We start from the raw sequence: 20,256 nt of genomic DNA, 5'->3' as shown, positions 1-20,256 counted from the left end.
GAAAGCAGTTAAAAATGAAGCAATTTCATAAGCTTTAAAAATAGTTTGTGTTAAAGGCAAGTGGTTATAGACAATAAAAGTGAGCCATCAGTATATTGGGGCATATGTGATATTTCTGGATGCAGAATTCATAAATCACAGAACACAACAGTAAATTTATTTGGACTTGAATTCATAAGAGATGCTTGAGGTCTGAAATAAATGTATGGAATAAGGATTCTTTCAACTTTTCCTGAAATATACCATCTGCCTGAGCCAGGAATCCTGTAGTGACTTACTTGAGTGTTCATCAAGCACCAAAGTGACTATTTAAAAGAGCTAAAGATGAGATAAATATATGAAATTAAATGAGATCTTGATGGCTGATGAGAACTTGTTGAGGGTCAGCTGGAAAAAGTAGGACAGTGTAGAATTTTTTGTTATTAGAGTAGAACACTTAGCACAACTTATTTGAGTTGTAAGAATGGTCTAATGCTTAAAACACCACAAGTAGTCCAGTCATTGTTGTAGCTTTGAAACAGGCCTCTGATTTTCCAGAGTAATATCTGTGGGCAACTTTAAAAGATCTCTTTTTCTGTAGTCAGTTTTCTGGTTTTTAAATGTATCAGTATTAGTGAGCAGTTTTGATTGGAGACACTATATTAGCAAATTGTTGCCTATGCTCTTACCAAAGCCAGGGGTTTTAAAAGTTGGTAAAAGAAGGCTTGCAACCCTTTCTTTTGTTAAGAAGCCAATAATACTCCTCATAAGGGAAAAAACCCCACCAGAATAGATTATGGATATGGACTGCAGGCATCACACCTCAAACTGTAAATATGAAAATGAAAAATCCTTGCCAAGAGGCTTTTTCTCTGTCTGTGCATGAAATTTCTTGGTTTTACTTTCAGCAGCATGTGAGCATAGTCTTCGTTACATCTTGGATCATGGAAAAGACTTGAATTAAGAATGGAAGGTGACTTAACCTTCCTACCCCAAGGAAGGATAGTGTTTGAGAGGAAACTGTTATGATAGCTGAGTGTACAGGGTGGTTTGAACTTGCCTTAGAGGTGATACATGAGGCTTCTTTGTGCCTGTAGCTTTGTGATTACAGGATGATCTCCTTGTATCTGGATGAACAGCAACACATAGCAGTGGCTTGTGGCCTTATGGGTGGACTGCAGCCTCTGGGTCAGATTCCTGCAGGGATCCCATAGAATTACAGAGCTGACTTCTAGCAGAAATGCCTTTAGGCCCCTAGACAAGCACAACTGGCAAAAGTGTTCATCTGAAATCATCTCTGCTGCTCCTGTACTGCCACCAGACCATGAATGTGTTTAGACATACTCAGGAATCCTCCTTCAACTGAAAATTGGAATTTACCTTGATTTGACACTGAGATTTCTGTTCAGCTGTTTGCATGTGCATGAGTCAGCTGGAGTGGAAATGCTGACAACCAGCCACCATTGGTTTTTCATATTGACTGGAAACACATATACTGGGTTTATCTTTTTTAATAGAAAGACTTTTAAACCAGAGTGGATGATTTAGTATCCTGTCTAGTCTTTGTAACCTTGATGTGATTTACTGTAATGAGATTATTATTATTATTATTATCATGGTAGAATAAAGTATAATTAGACTAAGCAAAGTTACAACTCCCCAAGAGTCCTGTTGATGGTGTAATTGGGTACATTTAAACTTTATACCTATCAGAATGATATTTTTAATGCAAATATTCAAACTAACTCTTTAAAAACTTAGCATTTATGTAGTCTTGTGAGGTCCTTGAACTCAAAACTTAATTCTATTGTTGATGGTACTGTGCTGGTTTTGTAGTTTCAGTGTGGATTACAGGTAGGCTTTCAGCCCTGTTTTTTGTTTAAAAGTCTGACTTGATGTTGAACCATCAGGGTAACTGTAAGCCAAGCATGTAACTTCTGCCTTGCTTTTTCTTTTTCACAACTCTATTGAGCCTTGACCTGCTCACACTTGTTTCCTTACTCATTGCATATCAGCAGATCCTCTGTAGGTTTAAATATTTGAGTGTTAGGTGATTTTGATAGAAAAACAAGTTTTAAGCTGAAGAGTTGTTTATCCAGTAGCTGATGTCTGCTTAGGAAATGTGGCAGGAATTAACAGGGAATGGAATTAAATAAAGCAGTGGATAATGACTTGCTGAAATTAAGATTGCAGGTAGAGAGGAGGGGCTTATTCTTGGGAACCCTCCAAGCAGGAGAGATGGGAGAAAAGTCAAGTGGGTGAGGACGAGAGAGGTAAGGTTAGGGCATATGAATTGTCATATCTATTTTAAGCTCCACTAAAATGAAGTTATTCGGAGATGATTAAAAGTGTCTTTTATCTACTTCTATTATTTTGGGTTTATTTTATTTAAATTTTTTTTGGTCATCTGTGAGAAATGACAATCAAAACCCCTTCTTCTGTGCGACTGCAAATGCTTGAGTCTTGAACACAATAGTGTTGGTTCACCAGGGGAGAGACTGTTCAGTCATGGTGGCACCACCATAGAAAAACACAGGTTTTGTCCAAAGTGATATGCCATGGAAGGGGATGTGAGCTATGTGCCTAAAAATGTCCTGCATGTGTTTTGTGGTTAATTGTTGATGTGCATTATGGTGCAGTTGGCAACACTGGTCATCTGACTTGTATCCCAGCGAGCCCTATAAAACAGAACATGATTCAGAAAACATGAGTAAAAACTAAGTGTTTGTCACAGTCCTGTAGGATTAAATAAGCAAAACATGAGACTCCCAAAACAAATGTAAGCTTTTAAGATTAAGAATCTTCTTTATGTTACCTTAAAACTTCAAAGTACATATTGACCATCTGGTTCAAATCAGTCCAGTGTGCAGTTTGGATCACTCTGATCCAGAGTTCTCCACCTTCTGAATTCACAGTGGGCCTTGTTTAATTTCAGCATCTTTGGTGCAATTCTCTTAGATCCTAAAGCCACCTTTATGCATGCCTGCTGGCTGATTATTCCCTTAATCACTCCTAGTTGTTGTTGCTTTTCCCCAGTACAGGCTCCTACCTTTTCTGACATGTCTTGAAAGCAGTGGGAATACCAGATACAGAAACAGCTCCAAATGGAGTAAACCTGGTACAAGTTACTAAACATGGTGGATTTTTTCTTGCATCAGATAATCTTCTCTAAACCAGGATCTTTGTTACAAATCACTATTAAAACTACTATTGCTGCATTGCCTGTCTCTTTATATACAGAAACAGACCATCTTCTGTAAACTCAGGGTGTGTTAACACTGTATTTTAAGAAGTCTACATGCTATTGAATTTCATATTCCCTAGCTGTATGTAAATGACAACATATTTTTACAAAGGCACGTGTTGACCCTCCCTGAGCAGAAGCTGCTTTGTTCATAATTCCTGACTGTTAACATGGCAGATGCGTGGTTTCCTAGAGTGTGTAACTGCTACTCTGAGGAGGACCAGAGCTCAACTTCTGAGCTCTGTTCTGGACTGAGAACAAATTTCCAACACTTGATAACTTCTCTCAGATAATCTTTTCTGTTGATTGTAGAAGGGGTACCTATAGCTTGTGGTTTTTGATTCTTTCCACTAAACATATCACACTTGTTCAAATTTTTTATCTCAGAGTAAGTATCTGTGTTTTGCTTTAAAGGAGCTTAGTGATTTTTTTCCCCAAATACATCAGCAAGAATGGAAAGAAGGAAGGTGCACTTGCACTTTGGAGTAGAATAGGTAGGCAGATGCCATTTTGAATTTCACTATGCATTTTGTGATTATAAAAACACTAAAATAGTGTTTTTCTAAAGTATTTAGTATAACTAAATCCTTACACAGCAGACTCAGGTTTTTGCAGCATGCCAAAGGAAGGGATTGAGCTTACAGTCAGTGCTTTTCTGTGGAGTGGGCAAGAAGAATTTCACACAGGGAGGCAGCAGTTCAAGTTGGATTCAGTTATACTCACTGAAGCACTGTATAAAATGATTGAGTTCCTTGAGTTTATTGCTTGTGATGAGGCTTAATGGGCAAGGAAGATAAAACACAGAGAGAGAGGCATAAAACCTAGTAATATTTTTCTCTTGAGTCATAAATGTGTATATGGAGAGACATCCACTGGCAGTTTTCAAAACTTTAAGTGATTATGTTGTGAAAGCTGACCTGAGGATGTATGTGGTTTAAAGCCTTTCAAGATTAATTAGTGGAAGTTAGAGGATGGAAATCTGAATATTGGCAAAGAAGCAGGATCAACGTGATAAGCAGAATAGCCTGATTTTCCCTTTCAAAAGAATCTGTGTGTGGGAGATGTCAGTGAGCACTATAAACCAGTTTTTACCCTCTTTCTATACTGCATGGATCAAAGAGCTCTGTGTCTAATAATAGAATGCATGGTTCCTGTTACCAGTGACTTCATGAAATGCTGCTTTCTAGGGAATCGTGGTTTGTGTTGCTAATGGTGCTTTAATTGTAAAAAAATGGGTTAGTTGTAGACTGTTAATTGTAAAGTTATTCTTTAAATCTAACTCTTCCTCTGTTTGGGTAGTGTAATTGGAGATAGTGAAATGTATTTTGTATTTTGCACATAGAATAATGTGTTGCAGAATTTTTGTAGCATTTGGGAGTTTCATTGTCTTGCTTGGGGAAATAGTTCAATTTCTAGATCTATTAAGCAAAGTTAGCTAGATATATAGTATTCACAGAAATTTTAATGTTCCTCAGCTTAAAGAGACCTAGCAAGTTTGAAAGTAGCAGAAAACCTGAAGCTGACAGTTTGATCTGCTGTGATCATGAGTTGTTAACCTTTAGCTTTAATGACACTGTATAATTCTTAAAATTACAAATGTACTCTACTGTGGGGCTGATGGATGATAAAATTCACTTTGCCTAATCACCTCTCCAGTGTGTGTTGTTTCTAGTAGATATTGATCTCCTGTATTTGTTATCTTATATTTGAGAACCTTAGTTTCTGCTATAGGGTGGGGCTTATGTGGATACTTCATTCAGCATCTTGATTAGGAGCTGCAGGACATGGTTCATGAAAAGGCAAAAACTTGATTCATGCTGTAGTTCCCATAAAAATAAATTTTAGTTTGTGCTAAGATTTCTGAATTGACCATGATGACCTCATAACCTCTGGTGCTGAGGAGGAGTCAAAAGACAATCCTTAGAAGTGCAGTGTACAGCTGTTATGGCTGTTTGAGAACTGCTTCACTTAAGCAGAGATTCTTTAAGCTGACATATAAAACGATATTCTTTAATGCAGAAACTGTCAAAGAGTTTCAGTATTTAAGGGACTAATGTTTTAGTTCTCCTGTCTCATGCAGCAGTGCTATGCTATGTTCTTACAAACTATTTGATACATTTGGGTATATAAATGTAATAGCAAATTTGCATTTAAAATGGTGAGCAATATTTATTACATAGGAAAGATAAAGATCAGTAATAAAATGTTTGCAAGGGCTATAGTGACCTATGATGCTGTGACTCAAGCCTTTGGTGCATGTGTGAAGTTTGTTGAAAGGAATCACTTCTGTTCTGTATGTTGTTCTGGTGAGCCTGCAAATTTCTTCTCTGTGTAAAGGGCTTTGTGCTCTGTCAATCACAGGGTAATGATCAAAAGATAACAACTTTTTAAAATATTCCTTCTGTTTGGAAATGAGCTAACCAAGTGTGACTGAGTGAATGCAGAGGGATAATGTGGGATCTGGAATTGTGCTGTGTGCTTCTGAAATTACACTTTGGTTGGTGAGAGGGATGTTGCAGCCCTGGGAGAATCATAAAGTGTCTTTTAAAAACCTCAGATACTTTAAAAATGGAGTTCCGTAGCTGACTTTTGGCATCAGTTGTTAAGTGCTGATTGACTGGAGTTGCAGGGGGTCACTAAATACCCCCTATGGAGGGGTTCCTGGGAGAAGTCAGCAAAGGAAGCTTTTTTAATTTTTACCTTCTCAGAAAAGGAATCTGGGGCTTTTTGAAGTTTACATAACCATCTTGAATACTGAATAATTTCACCTTAAATACTTCCCCCCCCCTTTTTTTCCCATCAGATTTCCTTTATATGCAAAAGGAGGGGAGAAGCTTCAATTTGAATATGGAGTTTATCTTCTCAACAAAAATATAGCACAGGTTGGTACATTTGAGATTGCTTTTTAGTATTATTTATCTGTGTATTCTCTGCTTGGTTGTCAATGTGACGTGAATCTGCATGTGCTGTCCTGTGATGCTGCTCTCTGTGGTAAAAAACTATGAACTAAGAAAAATATCCTTGAAAGCATGATTTTCACTTATCTTCAGCTTTGTGTTTGACATTTTCTTCTGTGATGCTTAGAGATGGACTTGCCAGATAATAATGAATCTTTTCAAATGGTACATTCTAATGAGTCTATAGACTTCACACTGTTTTGAAAACTGTAAATATTCTCAGATTTTTTTATTCTGTCGTACTTGAAGATCTATTCATGTAATTCTTGCTCGTGTGTCTTTAATTTTGCTGTATTATTACTTCAACTAGTATTCTACCCTTATAAGAAAACACAATACATGTAAAATGTGAAGTATTGCAAATGTGTGACTTTTATTTAAAAAGTTCTCTAATCAACCTTACTTCCTTGTTTTTAATGCATTAAAAAAAAACCCCAACATCTGTTACTCTGAAAAATGGAAGAGACTTTGCATACTTGTATTTGAGATGGCAGCAATACCTGCAGCTAACACATTTGGTTTGGAATTCAGAGAATGTTCAGAAAGCTGGTGTTAAAGAGGCCTGGCTGTTTCAATTGGTATGTAGTCCTAGGACAGAGTCAGCTGCTTTTATGCTGTCCCTGGTGATGTTCTGTGAAGGAAAACCTGTGATATAAGTACTCCTTAGTTCCAGTGCTTGACTGTCTTGGCCACTAAAGACAGCTAATTTCTGACATTGATTCCAAACCTGGCTTGCCTTTGTTTATATATTATAATAATCTGATCCATTTAAGTCTCTTCCATTTTGCAAACTTTTATGCATTGAAAAACCAGTTTTCAACACTTCTCCTGTCTCAGATTCTCCCATCTGAATCCACATTTTTCTTGAAATGCAATGCCCAAAGCTGGATACAGTGAGCAACTGTTGCTTTCAAAACATTGAGTAGGATGGGAGAAATGCTTCCCAAGTCTTGTCCTTTTATTTCCAGTTCATTGGGTTCTAATAGATTTGTACTCTTAAAAGCCTAGCAGAGTAAATCTTATGATTGTGTGCAACCAACAGCCCGAGGTATCTCCTGCACAACACACAACACTCCATTCTGAATTTGTGCAGGTTGTTATGTTTGTTGCAGTTCTGGAGACAGGCACAGGACTGAACACACAGAGTTCAAGTGACAACACCCAATGTTTATTGATGGACACCCCCTTTTATAGGGGGCTCAAATTTCCCATGCTTGAACACTTGAGTGTTCAACCAGCTGATGTCTGCATTCAGGATTGAATGGGATTGGCTGGGCTCCCCTGCTGGAGTTCCAATCCAACATTGTTTTCCTGGGGCTTGTTTACTTTTACTCCTTAACGAGCTAGGCTGGTCAAGTTGGGGTCTGTTATGGCCAAATTTATCTGTGCAGCTTCAGACCAACTGCAGCTGTCACAGCAGGTGATTTGTTTAATTCACATTTTATATGCTGTACCTTGAATGTATTCTTAAAGAAGAACTTGCTTGTTCTTAATCATGTTTATGCTTTGGTGGCAAAAAAAAAAAAAAAAAAGCTGAGAACTCAGCCTCAGCTTTATGCTGGCTGCATCTGAGCCTATGTCCTATCCAGATTACCTAATTAAAATATTGGATAGAATTGAGGTTCTGTTATTCCAGGTGGAGTCCCATTTTGCCAGCACTTCAGTTGTAGTCATGAGCCGTTCTTTATTACACCCAAAGAGTACTTTCTCTGTATTCACTTGTTCTTCATCAATATACCATTTCCCCAGCATGCTTGTGAGCATATTGCATTTAAATTCCAAAAGAAATATGACATTTCTGTTTCTAACCTGTTTGAAATTACATTAGTCTTACAGTTTTATTCTTGAAAAATCTGACCTTTTTATGCTTAATTTCTGCTATTCTTGTTTGTTTTTCCAGTTTTCTCTTCCATAATTTTTTGCCATTCCTTATCCCAAATTGAAGTAAAGCTTCTGAGTCTTTGTGTTGTTTTTTTTTTTTTTTTAAGTTTGGATTGCATTTACCATTTTCCATACTTGCCCATGCTTAGTGTATTTTGGACAATAACCTCTGAAATTACTTAAAGGCTAAAATATCTTAAGACAAAGTTAATGGAGTCCTACTAATCTTGGAAATTGGCTTAGCCAGGCTGTTAATGTATCTTAGACTACACTTTCTTGTTGGTGGTATTGGTAATGGCAGCCAGCTGTTCACCCTTGACCTCCAGAGGGAAGATTAGTGAGAAAAAGGGATTAGTCTTTCTCTCAAATGCTTTGCTCTTCATTACTATCAAAACAATGCTTTCCTTAATCTCTGCTTACTAGTTCATTCTGTAACTTGTGAGTGTGATGCTGCTTGCTGTGCCTTTCAGTCCTTCTTTGTCTTTAGCTGTGTCATTTTTTCATTGCAATGATGAATTCTTCATTGAGGCCAGAGTGGTTGTCTTTCCTGTTTGTGTAGTTTGGGTTACTTGACACTTGTGCCTGTAGTATTTTTTTACAGAAACTGTCACCACTTCACTTGTTTTCCTGTTTATCTCCTTGACTTGTCACCTTTAAGATGTTACCACTCTTATACCTACTTCTCATTCTGATTTTCTTGTCCTGTTTCTGAAGGACTCTGGGTGGTTAACACACGGTCACTCACCCATGTTGCCTTCCAGTTCCTTGCAGTTGGTTTCTGAAATCACTGGCATATGTTTAAACTTATTGAAGTAAATGAAGGCTTTAAGTATGTATTGGTATAAAAAGAGTTTCCAGCTCTACTTGAGGTCATTGGTGCTGGTGCAAGCCAGTCAGTGGCCAAACTCCAAAGTGGTTAGTAGAACACTAGTGATTCCCATGTAAATGCTTGAGATTGTATGCTGTTGGACATAAAAACATAATAAAAGTAAATTGGAGTTTCTGGGGGTGCTTCTACTACTTATTTAATCATGAAAGTGTTATAATGTCCACATAAACTGTTGTAGTCACCTTTGTTTTCATGTCCTTGGTCAAAAATTGCTGCTTTATATAGTTCTGCCAGGGGGAAATCAACTCTGAAAGCAGAGCAGGTAGGTAATGTGCAGAAATGCATCATAAAACCTCTGTGCTCTGGGGCTGGCTTGACCTAAAAACCCAAGATATTGTGTGAGTTCTTGTATGTTTCTTGGGATGCTGGAACTGTTGAATTTACATAGCTTTTAGCAGACCTTATGGCTGCTTTCAGAGAAGTGTTCAGATATACTTAGTTCTTGTGAATGTGTGAAAAATTAAGTTTGGACAGAGAATGAGCAGCTGCCTCTCTCTTATCTCCAGACCATCACCCAAAGGTGTTTATCTTGATTCAGAGAACCAGTCCTCTTTGTCAGGAATAAATGTAAATCAGTTGCTTAATTCCCTCTGTGCTCTGGGAAGAATAGTGGTGACTTCACTGGAGCATGGAAACAGGAGCCTGGGTCTCTGTTACCTCACTTGAATCATTCATGCAAGTTTTGAACGCTGTGACAAACAAGAGCCCAGAAAAATTCAATCAACTTCAAGAAATATTTTGAAATTATTTGTATAAGCTCGCCTGATTTACCAGATTTTTTTTTTTTTTCCTTTTACAATTACCTAGAATTCTGGCAGCAAGGAGAAATGTGAGTGTGGCAGAAGTGAGATGGGATTGATATAAAATTACTGACATAAAAACTCTTCTAGAGATAAAGGGGTACTGTTTTGTAAAACAGCAGGATAATAACACTGGAAACCACATCTTGCACACAGGAGAATTCTGCTGGAATTAGAAGCAGCCGTGCTGGCTTGGTAGAGTTTTTTTTGGAGAAACTTGCTTTGCTGTTACATTCCAAAGTTGAAACAATGTGTGTTAATTCTGAGAGTTCATAATAACTTCCATCTGTATGTGAGCACGAATTGTTTCAATACCCATATTTTCTGTTTGTAAAATTGCATCCCTGACAAAGTTCACAGAGGACCTTTTTGAGTTGGATAACATTATCTAAGGCTGTAAATTTCCATTTAAGATTTCAGCTGTTTGACTCTCACTAGCATAGAAATGCAGGGTTTTGTTCAAAGATAAATTAGTCACTTATGTCTAATAATACCTACAAAAAAATCATTATAATTATCAAAGGTGAAGTACAATAGAGTTGCTAAAATGGGAGTGAATTGCACAGCTCTCCAAAGCATTAGACAGCTGAGAGCATTCAGCAAGTACTAGCCCCATAAACCCTGTAGCTCCTAAGTTAGGGATGTGTATGGAGTATCTGAGGAAGCTGAGGCTTTAGTAGGAGAAAGAAGTGAACTCTCATCCTGCTATTCACAGTGGAGTAATTGAGATTATGCCATGAAAACCTCTTGTTATGGTGGATGAATATTAGGAAATCCCTGAAGTTTGGTGAAGTTTTTTGTGGGTGATAAGTGAACACAGAACAGTGTCCAAATAGCATCTCTCAGAGTTCTCTTTGGTCTGAACAGTGTGGGTGGCACCCAGTTCTGCTGGGGCAGAGACCTTGTAGAACTGAGCTCTCACAAGTGCTTGGGCAGTGGTCTTGCTGCTCTAGGTTTTTTCACCTCAATAATTTAATTATTTATTTTAAACTTTGCAGTAGGCGTTATTGAGAATGTAGTGGCCTTGAGTTTTGAGTCTCAGGTCTGTAAAAAGAAAGCATCTTTATTGCTGCTTTACTGGCTGCTTTGCTGTCTCTCCCCTTTGTTCCCAGAGCCTTAATTGTTTCGGCCTGACTTCAGTGTAGGTTCTTCATTACATATGATGAGGTGATCTTAATTTAGTGACCATCCTTCCTGAGGTGAGTGAGTCCCTAGTGAGCACACACAGTGTTACTGTGGGAGAATAACTTGCCCAAGATTGTATATGCAGAAAGTTGAGGGTGGTGAGGCCCTGGCACAGGTTGCTCAGAGAAGCTGAGGCTGCCCCATCCCTGGAGGTGGCCAAGGCCAGGTTGGATGGGGCTTGGAGCAGCCTGGTCTAGTGGAAGGTGTCCCTGCCCATGGCAGGGGCTTGGAATGAAATGAGCTTCAAGGTCCCTTCCAACCCAAACAGTTCTGTGTTCTATATTAAATTATTTCTGTCCTGTATTGGTCATTATGTCTAATGCATGCATTTATGATGTGTAGTCATTGAGGACAGCATGTCCATCTTGTTCATCGAAGTTCCAATTTCTTTAGGTATTCAAGAGCTTGTCTTTTGCATGATACTTGGCAGGCATTATTTCTTGTCCAGTTACCAGACTGCTTGTAGAGGACATAATTTCAATAGAGCTGTAAAGCTGGTTTCTTTAGGTACTAGTGAGAAGAGAGTTTACTGCAGCTATTTTCTTGCGTGGGGTAGTGAAGTTATTTACACTCCATGTGTCAAACGATTTTCTATTTCAGTCAGCCACTGAAGGACATCAAATGAATTTGCCTCTTAATCTTCTGGATTTCTTATTCTAAGTCTTATCTCAGCTTTACCACAGAACCAGAGGGCATCTGTATGACTTTTGAGACCTCTTTTATTCTTTTGCTGTGACCTTGGTCACTCTCTCCATCTGGCTTTATTTGACATGGCCTCAGGAGCGGTGGTGTTCTGTCCTTGTCTAAATAATTTGGCTCTTGAAAAGTAGACTTGTAAAACCAGGTGTCAAATCATTTGGACCATTTTACAACTCTTTGTTTTCCTACAGCCAACCCAAGGAGTGAATGTGTCTAATTTAACCTCAGTTCATAGCATCATACAACAGTTTGAGTTGGAAGGGAATTTGAGGACCATCTTGTTCCTGGGCAGGGACACCTTCCCTAGACCAACACCCTCCTTACACCAACCCTTGACCAGGTTGCTCCAAGCCCTGTCCAGGCTGGCCTTGAACACTTCCAGGGATGGGACAACCTGTGCCAGGGCCTCACCACCTTCTGAGTAAAGAATTTATTTCTAGTATTTAATCTAAATCTGCCCTCTTTTAGATTAAATCTCTTCCCCTTTTCCTATCCCTGTCTATCCATGTGAAGAGTTCATAGTTGCGTTTGTTAGCAGAGTCTCTGCATATGGTGTCAGACAGAGCATCACCTTCCAGGCATCACTGCCAAGTTTAGTGAAACCTGTGGAATTTGTTACACTGTATGAAATGAGGGTTTTTTTCCTTCTGTTCAGCCTGATTGCTGTGCTCAGGATTGTTTCACAAGGAAGTCTTCTTTCCTTATCCTCATTTGTTTTGTCAGACCATTATTGTGTTGTGTTAGGCTGATACTCCTGTTCACAGTGGCATCACTTGCTCAGCCCTGGCCAAAGAATAGTTCTGCTTTCATCTGACAGTCATTAGCAACACATGAACTTTGCTATTTGATATGAAAAAAAACCAAAATACTCTCTTGTCAGTTCCCCCAAGGTTCTTTTTCTCACCAATAGAGTACAGATCCAGGTAAGTAAGTAATGTCTGGCCCTCCTCTTGTGTGTCCATGGCCACCGTGTCCACATGGTGGCAGGTGGCATTTGTGTGCTTTGTGTCATCTGCTTGAGAAGCTGAGCAGCCAGTGCTGCTTTCCTGGGAATGCTGCTTTGTGGGTGAGTTGCTTGTCTAATGCACAAAGTAACATTCACAGAACCATAGAAGAAAACCAAAATTCTTGTTACATTGTAGGTGTAGTTAAAGTGCCATGTTCGTAATACCTGCATGGAATTAAAGTTGAATACTTGTGTATTAGTATTATTCTTACCATATGTAAGAGGCTGAAGTGAAACTCAGCTGTTAAACATGAAATGAAGCAAGAGGTTCAGTTTCTGGTTCTGTTAGACTATCAAACATGGGAGAAAATCAACTTTATAACACAAACTAAAAGCTTTTCCATGGGAAGTTGAACAGCAGAAATGTTAGGCCTAGAATTTGTTTTGGCAATGAACACTAAGGAGCAGAAGTGTCTTTAAAGAATTCTGTGAGTAGTGGTGTACATGCAGTGGTTATGGCCTTTGAGTGCAGGATACTGTGACTTGCACTCTGCATCTTTTGTGAGGCCCCTAAACTAAGATCATAAAACACAGTTCAGAAAGAATGCACTGTCTGAGTCCAAGGGCAGTGCAGCTGCATACGGAAAAGTGTTCTTGAAAGAGCAAAGATTGAAGCCAGAGCCTAGTCCTTGTCTTGTCAAGTGCCAGGCTTTCATTTCAAAACTAAGAGGAAGGTACTGCACCTGAAACACCACAAAGTACCTTCTCCAGCTGTGTAGAGCCAAAAGCTCTTAGGAGAGGTTTCATTCCTGAAACTTTCCTAGGGTAACCGTGAGCTGATACTTAGCCAGATCATTTCAAATTGGTGCATTTGTATACGTTTTTTGCAAACTTTTTGGAAAGGCTTTCTTTTTTCCTTTCCTATCACCCATGCCAAGAAAAAATAGGTTGAAATGAGGCTGGGTTAGCTGTAACTAAAGTCCTGGCTTTCATTCAGCTGAAAGCCTGCCTATCCTTGTCTGTAGGCAAGTACCAATATGAACTTGCTCTATGAAGGAGCAGGTCTTGGGTGTTCAACCCATACAGATCCTGGCACCTGCAGCCTAAGCCCAGGCAGTGCTGGAGGCTCCTGCAGCTGTGGTGGGATGACCAGTGTGGTTGGGTGACTGGAGGGATGAAGCACTTCTCATATATGGACAGGCTGGGAGAGCTTGGGTTGTTCAGAGTGGAGAAGAGATGGCTTTAGGAAGACCTCAGAGCCCCTTCCAATGTGTGAAGGGGCTCCAAGAGCTGAAGAGGGACTTTGGAGAAGAGCCTGGAGTTACAGGACAAGGGGGAATGGCTTCCCACTGCCAGAGGCATGATTAGGTGGGATACTGGGCAGAAATTCTTGGCTGTGAGAGTGCTGAGGCCCTGGCACAGGTTGCCCAGAGAAGCTGTGGCTGCCCCACCCCTGGAAGTGTTCGAGGCCAGGCTGGATGGGGCTTGGAGCAGTCTGGTCTAGTGGAAGGTATCTAGGTCCATAGTGGGGGAGGGTAGGACTGGATGAGCTTAAAAGTCCTTTCTAACCCAAACTGTTACGGGTTTCTATGAATAGGAGAGGCATCACCAGCTGTGTTTAGAGTCAGTTCTCCAAAATTATTTTGTGGGACCAGCCTTCCAGGCATTTTCTGTGTATTACATAGCTTTTGTAATGTGTAGCTGTCATCATCTCTGTGCATTAGCTCTTCAGACTAAAAGAATTCCAAAAAAAATAAGTGTGTTTTTAAAATAGAACCAAAGTTGAGTATACAAAATGCAAATGGATTCCTGATATAGTTAATCTGACATAAACACACGTTGTCTGCCAGATTCAGCTGCTTTGTAGTGTATAAAAGTTCCATGTTACAAAATTGAAAGAGACAGGGAGGTGGGAAATCTGTTATCAAGCCCTGGCACAATGTATTGGTGTAGGAAAAAGCTGCAGTGTATAGTTTTTCTTAACAAGCTTGGTGTGTGCACTGGAGGCAAAGCTGGACATTCAAATATAGTGTTCAATCTGTGGATTTCCAGGTCCTGCTTGGTAGGCCTGTTTCTTCCTTCAGAGCCTTCTCTCTTTCTGCCATGTGGCCCATTTCTTAATGGGAAAAAGAAATTATGGTAAAATGCACCGAATTTCTTAAAACTTGACTTGTTTTAATGCATAAAAATTCTTCTTATCTCTTATTTGCAAGCAAGTGACAATCTGTGACTTGTGGGGTTCAGATTTTTTTGTCCCTGAGCCTCTGTTATTTTCACATTTCCCCCCACATCCTGGGTTCTTCTGTTGTATAGTTTAATATGTATGTTTTGTCCTCCTTGGTCAGGGTTGGTCTCATACTTCTGTGCATAAGATTTGGCACATCAGGGCACAAAACCTCTTTTGAATACTTTTGGTATGTCAGCTACTTAATCATCCATAAATGCCTTTCATGTTTTTTATAAACTGGGGTTGAAGTTTAGAGCTAGTTGTTCTCCAACAAATGGAATAAAAGGCTCTGATATGTATGGGCTCATTCACTTTTTGGTCAGTCCATAATGTTTGGAAATCCAGAACTTTAAAGTGTTTTGTTTTTCAAGAGACTGGAAATACTGAAGGGGTTATTGCATTTCTCTTTGCTGGTCTTGTGTGTAATTCATGGAGTTAATATTCTGTAATTAGGAAAAAACCAAGCTCTGCTTCAGTTTAACACATATAGATTGATGTTTTCAGGAAGACCAGTGCTGAACTGTCTTCTCTGACCTCAGCTTTTAAGTTTGAAATACCATTCATCATATGGGAAACCATTTCCTGTGTTGGTGTACCTTACTGCCAAGTGGAGTTCACTGAATGCTGGTGTTATCCTGATAGGAAGCAAGGCTTTCATAGGTTAAATTGTTCATTCTGTGCTCCTCAAATGAGAGGGCTTTCCATTTGATTTACAATCTATCTTTTTTTAGAAGTCAGTCTCTCTTTTTCACTGACAGTAATGTAATAGATACCTGGAAAGCAGTTCAACTGAAATGCAAGATGTGGCTGGGAGCAGAGAATCCCCAAATTCTTCTTCCATTTAAGCTCTGTGTCATGGGCTGAATCACTTGCTCTTTGAGTAAAGCTTTCTTGAAGCCAAAGCCTTTTTACCTGAAAGAGCGGGGATCACAAACCTGGATGAATGAATGGCCAGGAACTCAATTTCACCTATTTTAAATAAGGGCTTTCCCAACACAACATGAAAGAGCAAATAACGGAAAGATTTTACAACAGCTAATGGAGCTCATTGTTTGCCCACTGAAATAATTCTGTGGGTTCCTTTCCTGTAACATATTAAGGTAGATAGTAGAGCTGGACTGATGTAATATGTGAAAATTACCTGGTTTTGGAGTGGATTTATTACAATGTGAAAGTAACAGAGAAGTGGAGGAGGAGTGTGTAGCACTATAACCCTAACCCTACATTTTCTCTGGTTTCCATCCAGGACAGGGTGGGAGAGTTCCCTGTACATACCTGAGTATTCCCTGAGAATATTGCCCTTCTGGTATCCATAGGTTCATATGTAGGTAAAAAGCAAACTTCAGGTATACAGATTACATTTGGGGAGCTAAACACACACAGAAAATTTAATGTTGAAGATGGAGGCACAGAATGTTACTTATCTTTCCCCTTTTGACTTTTGCATGTCTAACCTCTTGTTCTGTGCCTGATGCAAGGATTTTTAATACAGAAGCTCAGCATGAAATAGGAAATAAGTGTACCCATTTCCTATAAACAGTGAACATCAATTTCCAGTGAACATCAATTAGTGATACTGAAGCCTTTTGAGAAGCTCTGACCTGAATCTGTAAAGGTTATGTGCTCTATAGTTTCATCAAGCTATAAATGCAGCAAGACTGCAGTAAACATGGTTTTAGTTATTTGAGTGCTTCACTGGGGAGTGGGGGAAACTTTTTGGAGGCTGGTAACTGCTCTATCTTCTAAATTGCCTTTTAAGTGTTCTTTTATGAAACAGTCATGGCATATGAGGTGTACCTTTATGGGCATGGGGGCCCATATATGTTGGTTTTTGTAACAAGCCCAATAACTGCTAAGTTTTACAGGAATACTTTACTTATATGAGTGGCTCCCAGCCCGTCTTTGACAATGGTTTCCCTTACTGGACACCAGACTGAAACCATGAAGGTTAATGTTTGAGACCTCTCTGGAGGGAGAATAAACTTCTCTTGTGTTTACTCTCAAGGAGAGTTTTATATATATTAGTGAGAGAGTTCTTGAGGAAATGCAGCTTTTTGGCTTAGCTAAGTGTTCAGTTCTACAGTGTACTCAAACAAATACTCTTATTTCCTTATTTTGTTGAGGTCTATCTCCAGTAAACACTTTTGCTGTGAAACCAAAATCCAATAGTAAATATTGCTGAAATTTTAAGAATAAGAAGAAAACTGCTTCATAAATGTTTGGCAGAATAGTAAAAGTTGCTGTGCATTTAGAATTGAGGCTGCTGTTGTCTTTGAATAAAGATCAGACTTCGTGTTTGGTGAATGCAAGAGGAAGACGCAGTTTAATGTAATTCCAGGACAAATCAAAGAAGGTATAAAGGGAAGTAGGTCTGTTATCAGATGAGAATATAGTTTCCCTGATCACTTCTGTATGTAGATTTCATGCATGAATTTCCCCTGCCTTTCAGATGGAAATGAATTAAAATTCTCCAGGCTGAGAGGAGAGGAAAGGAGACAGGCTGTTCTTGGGGCAGGAGGAACCAGTGGTGAGAAAAAGTTTCCATCTCAATTTGATGCAGTTTGTGAGAGCTGAATCAGCCAGAGCTCTCTGAGGGACATTTTTCTCTTATGTAGAAATGAACATTTCTGAACTGTACTAGTGACTGTCTTGGTCCAGGGACTGTGTAGCATCTCCAGTGTTAGTTACCACTATTACAGGTCAGAGTGAGACAGTGAGGGGCCCTCAACATCAAAAGGACACGGATCTGTTAGAGAGAGTTCTGTGCAGGCCACAGAGATGCTCCAAGGGCTGGAGCCCCTTTGCTCTGGAGACAGCCAGGAGAGTTGGGGATTCAGCCTGGAGAAGAGAAGGCTCCAGGGGGACTCAAAGACCCTTCCAGTGCCTAAAGGGGCTCCAAGAGACCAGGGGAAGGACTGGAATGACAGGACAAGGAAGAATGTCTTCCCACTGCCAGAGGGCAGGTTTAGATGGGATATCGGGCAGAAATTCTTGGCTGTGAGAATGGTGAGACTCTGGCACAGGTTGTCCACAGAAGCTGTGGCTGCCCCACCCCTGGAAGTGCTCGAGGCCAGGCTGGACAGGTCTTGGAGCAGCCTGGTCTGGTGGAAGGTATCTAGGCCCATGGTGGTGGGGCTAGGGCTGGATGAGCTTAAAAGTCCTTTCCAACCCAAACCATTCTAGGATTTTGTGATACCTGGAAATTATCTTATTGAAATCAGCATCTCCCTTGTAAATGTGGGACAAATCAGGTTAGTTCAGACTAAGCATGCTTTTAAAATTACTGACTGTAATTACCCTTCAATGGTGTAGCATAAAATGCAGTTATCTCCTCTTAATGCTTTGTTTTCTGCTTGTGTGCCTTATTTGCTATTGCTATATCAAAATTGTGGTGAGAGTCTTTTAAGATGATTTTAGTGAAGGCTTTAGGCACGTTGGGTTGGCTTGTGGAATTTGAAAGAGTATGCTCAATGGATTAATGAAGGACATGGGTCCTCAAGGATATGGATGTAACTTGCTTTCTTGTTTAATTCTCTTGAATGAGTTGCAAAGTAAACATCTGCTTTTCAGGTGTAACTCTGGGAGATGGACACAGGCATATAAAGATAAGTCATAATATCTGTTGAAATAGCTCTTATATTTGAGCACTTCTTGCTTGGATGAGGGCTGTCACTACTGTAGCAGTCCTCTATTTGCTCCTTCTGTAAGCAAGATTGAGAACTTCAAGACTTGTTAAAATCACAGTGGTTATTTTTCTTTTTTCAGCTCCTACTTCCCCAAGAATCTTAAAAAAGTTTTAAAAACCCTGTTGTTATGTTTACTTCCAAACTGTAATTGATGCTTACTGATAGTCTTTTGAAGTATCAAAAATGAAAATGAGTTTTAGGTGCTTAGTTTGGAGGTACATTATCTAAAGAGCTGTTGATACCACAACATGTTTCAGTAATGTTGTAGCTTAAGGGTTTTTCAGTAAACCCACCTAGGCATTCAGACCTAGAACAACTAGCCAGATTCAATAAAACAAAGGCAAGCAAAAAATTTTATAATTGCTCCCAAAAGATATAAACACACACAACTGTTTATATAGCAGCAGGCCTTATTACAGTGATCCCCCATAGTTGTTTATATAGCAACAGGCATTATAACAACGCTTCCCGTTTTCTTTATTGCAGTGCTCAGTAATCTGAATCTCTGCCAGTGTTCTGTTCTACTCTGACAAAATCACCCAGGATCTTGTAAAACAATTAACTATGTCATTTTATTAAAACTTCTAAAACTTAATATTTCTGTTTGACATTCTTAATATTTCAGTGTTTGACATTCTCTGAAAACCTTGTGAAAATGCTTGGCTTGTGACCAGCTCTGCAAATTTGATTGAAACAATAGTTTTGGTTCTATTTTTCTCTGTAGGTTTTCACATTTGTGGAGCAGATGTTTTTTTGAAATTCTTGACGCTATCAAGAGAAACTCCTCATATAGCTGAAAATAATTCAAAATTGATTTTGACTGCCTTAATATTGCAAGATCTTTGCATAGTGTAATAGTGGGTTGAGTCCACCTGTTGTGTAGGTACAGGTACTGCTACAACATCAAGAACCAGTTGCCTGCAATGGGGACTAAGGGAAGTCCAAAATACAGCGGATTTTGGCATAGACTTGAATATTATGCAAAATATGTACTAAAGGGGCTGCTATTTTGAGCTTTAATAACATATTCTAGCTGTTAGACAGCTTCCACATAGCTTAAAACAAGATGAATATGGCTGGGGAAACAATGTGAGAAATGATGAACAGATGAGGTTAGAATTGGAGTCAGTTCTGCACTCCCCCCAAAAAAAGATAATTGAGCCCAGGTACTCTGTGGTTTCTGGCTGGAAGTACATGTATATGCTTGTATACCATTAGTCATGAAATACTGCTGCAAGAGTTAGGATAGGAAGTGGACAGTTGTTTTTTGCACATAAATGCAGGATATCATTGTTTTTCCTAAGAGCAGGCATATAGAGTGGCAAACCTCTTAATTTCAGTCTTGGGTGTAACCTGCAATTACCCAGTAATAGAAAGATAACTAAATGGTTTCTTTTAAAGCCTACTTGATTGAAAAACTTCTGTAGTCCTAGTACTTCTTCTAGACTTTATAGGAAAGTAACTGAGCTTTTGCAGATTTGTATTTTAGTTAGTTAACAAATGATGTATCTCTACTGGTAGATTTGATGAATGAACATTTTGCTGTGGAATTGTTACCTTTAGGAAGGCAGTAAGCTTTTCTGTTGTCTAACGTGATTTTAGGTCATGATTTTTAAGTCTAACAGTCCAGTTGATGAATTGAATCCTTGGAAGCTGTTTGGTTGGCAGTGGAGTAGAGATGCTCAGATTGGAGCTGTTCACTGCTGGTTCACTCATTTACCTTCCAGTGTAAGTTCAGACCATTGCAGAGAAGGAAATACAGG

At 39.3% G+C, this 20,256-nt stretch overlaps 1 protein-coding gene across 1 annotated transcript in view; it reads left to right on the top strand.

The window, feature by feature from the left end:
- UVRAG (UV radiation resistance associated) overlaps nt 1–20,256 on the top strand; it is an 87,934-nt gene that overhangs the window by 50,837 nt on the left and 16,841 nt on the right. The window contains exon 13 of the mRNA XM_063150001.1: nt 6,027–6,105. Coding sequence (XP_063006071.1) covers nt 6,027–6,105 — 79 coding nt within the window. The remainder of the gene's footprint in view (nt 1–6,026; nt 6,106–20,256) is intronic.

Source organism: Melospiza melodia, chromosome 2, assembly GCF_035770615.1.
Source record: "Melospiza melodia melodia isolate bMelMel2 chromosome 2, bMelMel2.pri, whole genome shotgun sequence".
Lineage (NCBI taxonomy): Eukaryota > Metazoa > Chordata > Aves > Passeriformes > Passerellidae > Melospiza > Melospiza melodia.
The sequence above is the reverse complement of the archived record's forward strand: the minus strand, read 5'-3'. Positions and strand labels throughout refer to the sequence as shown.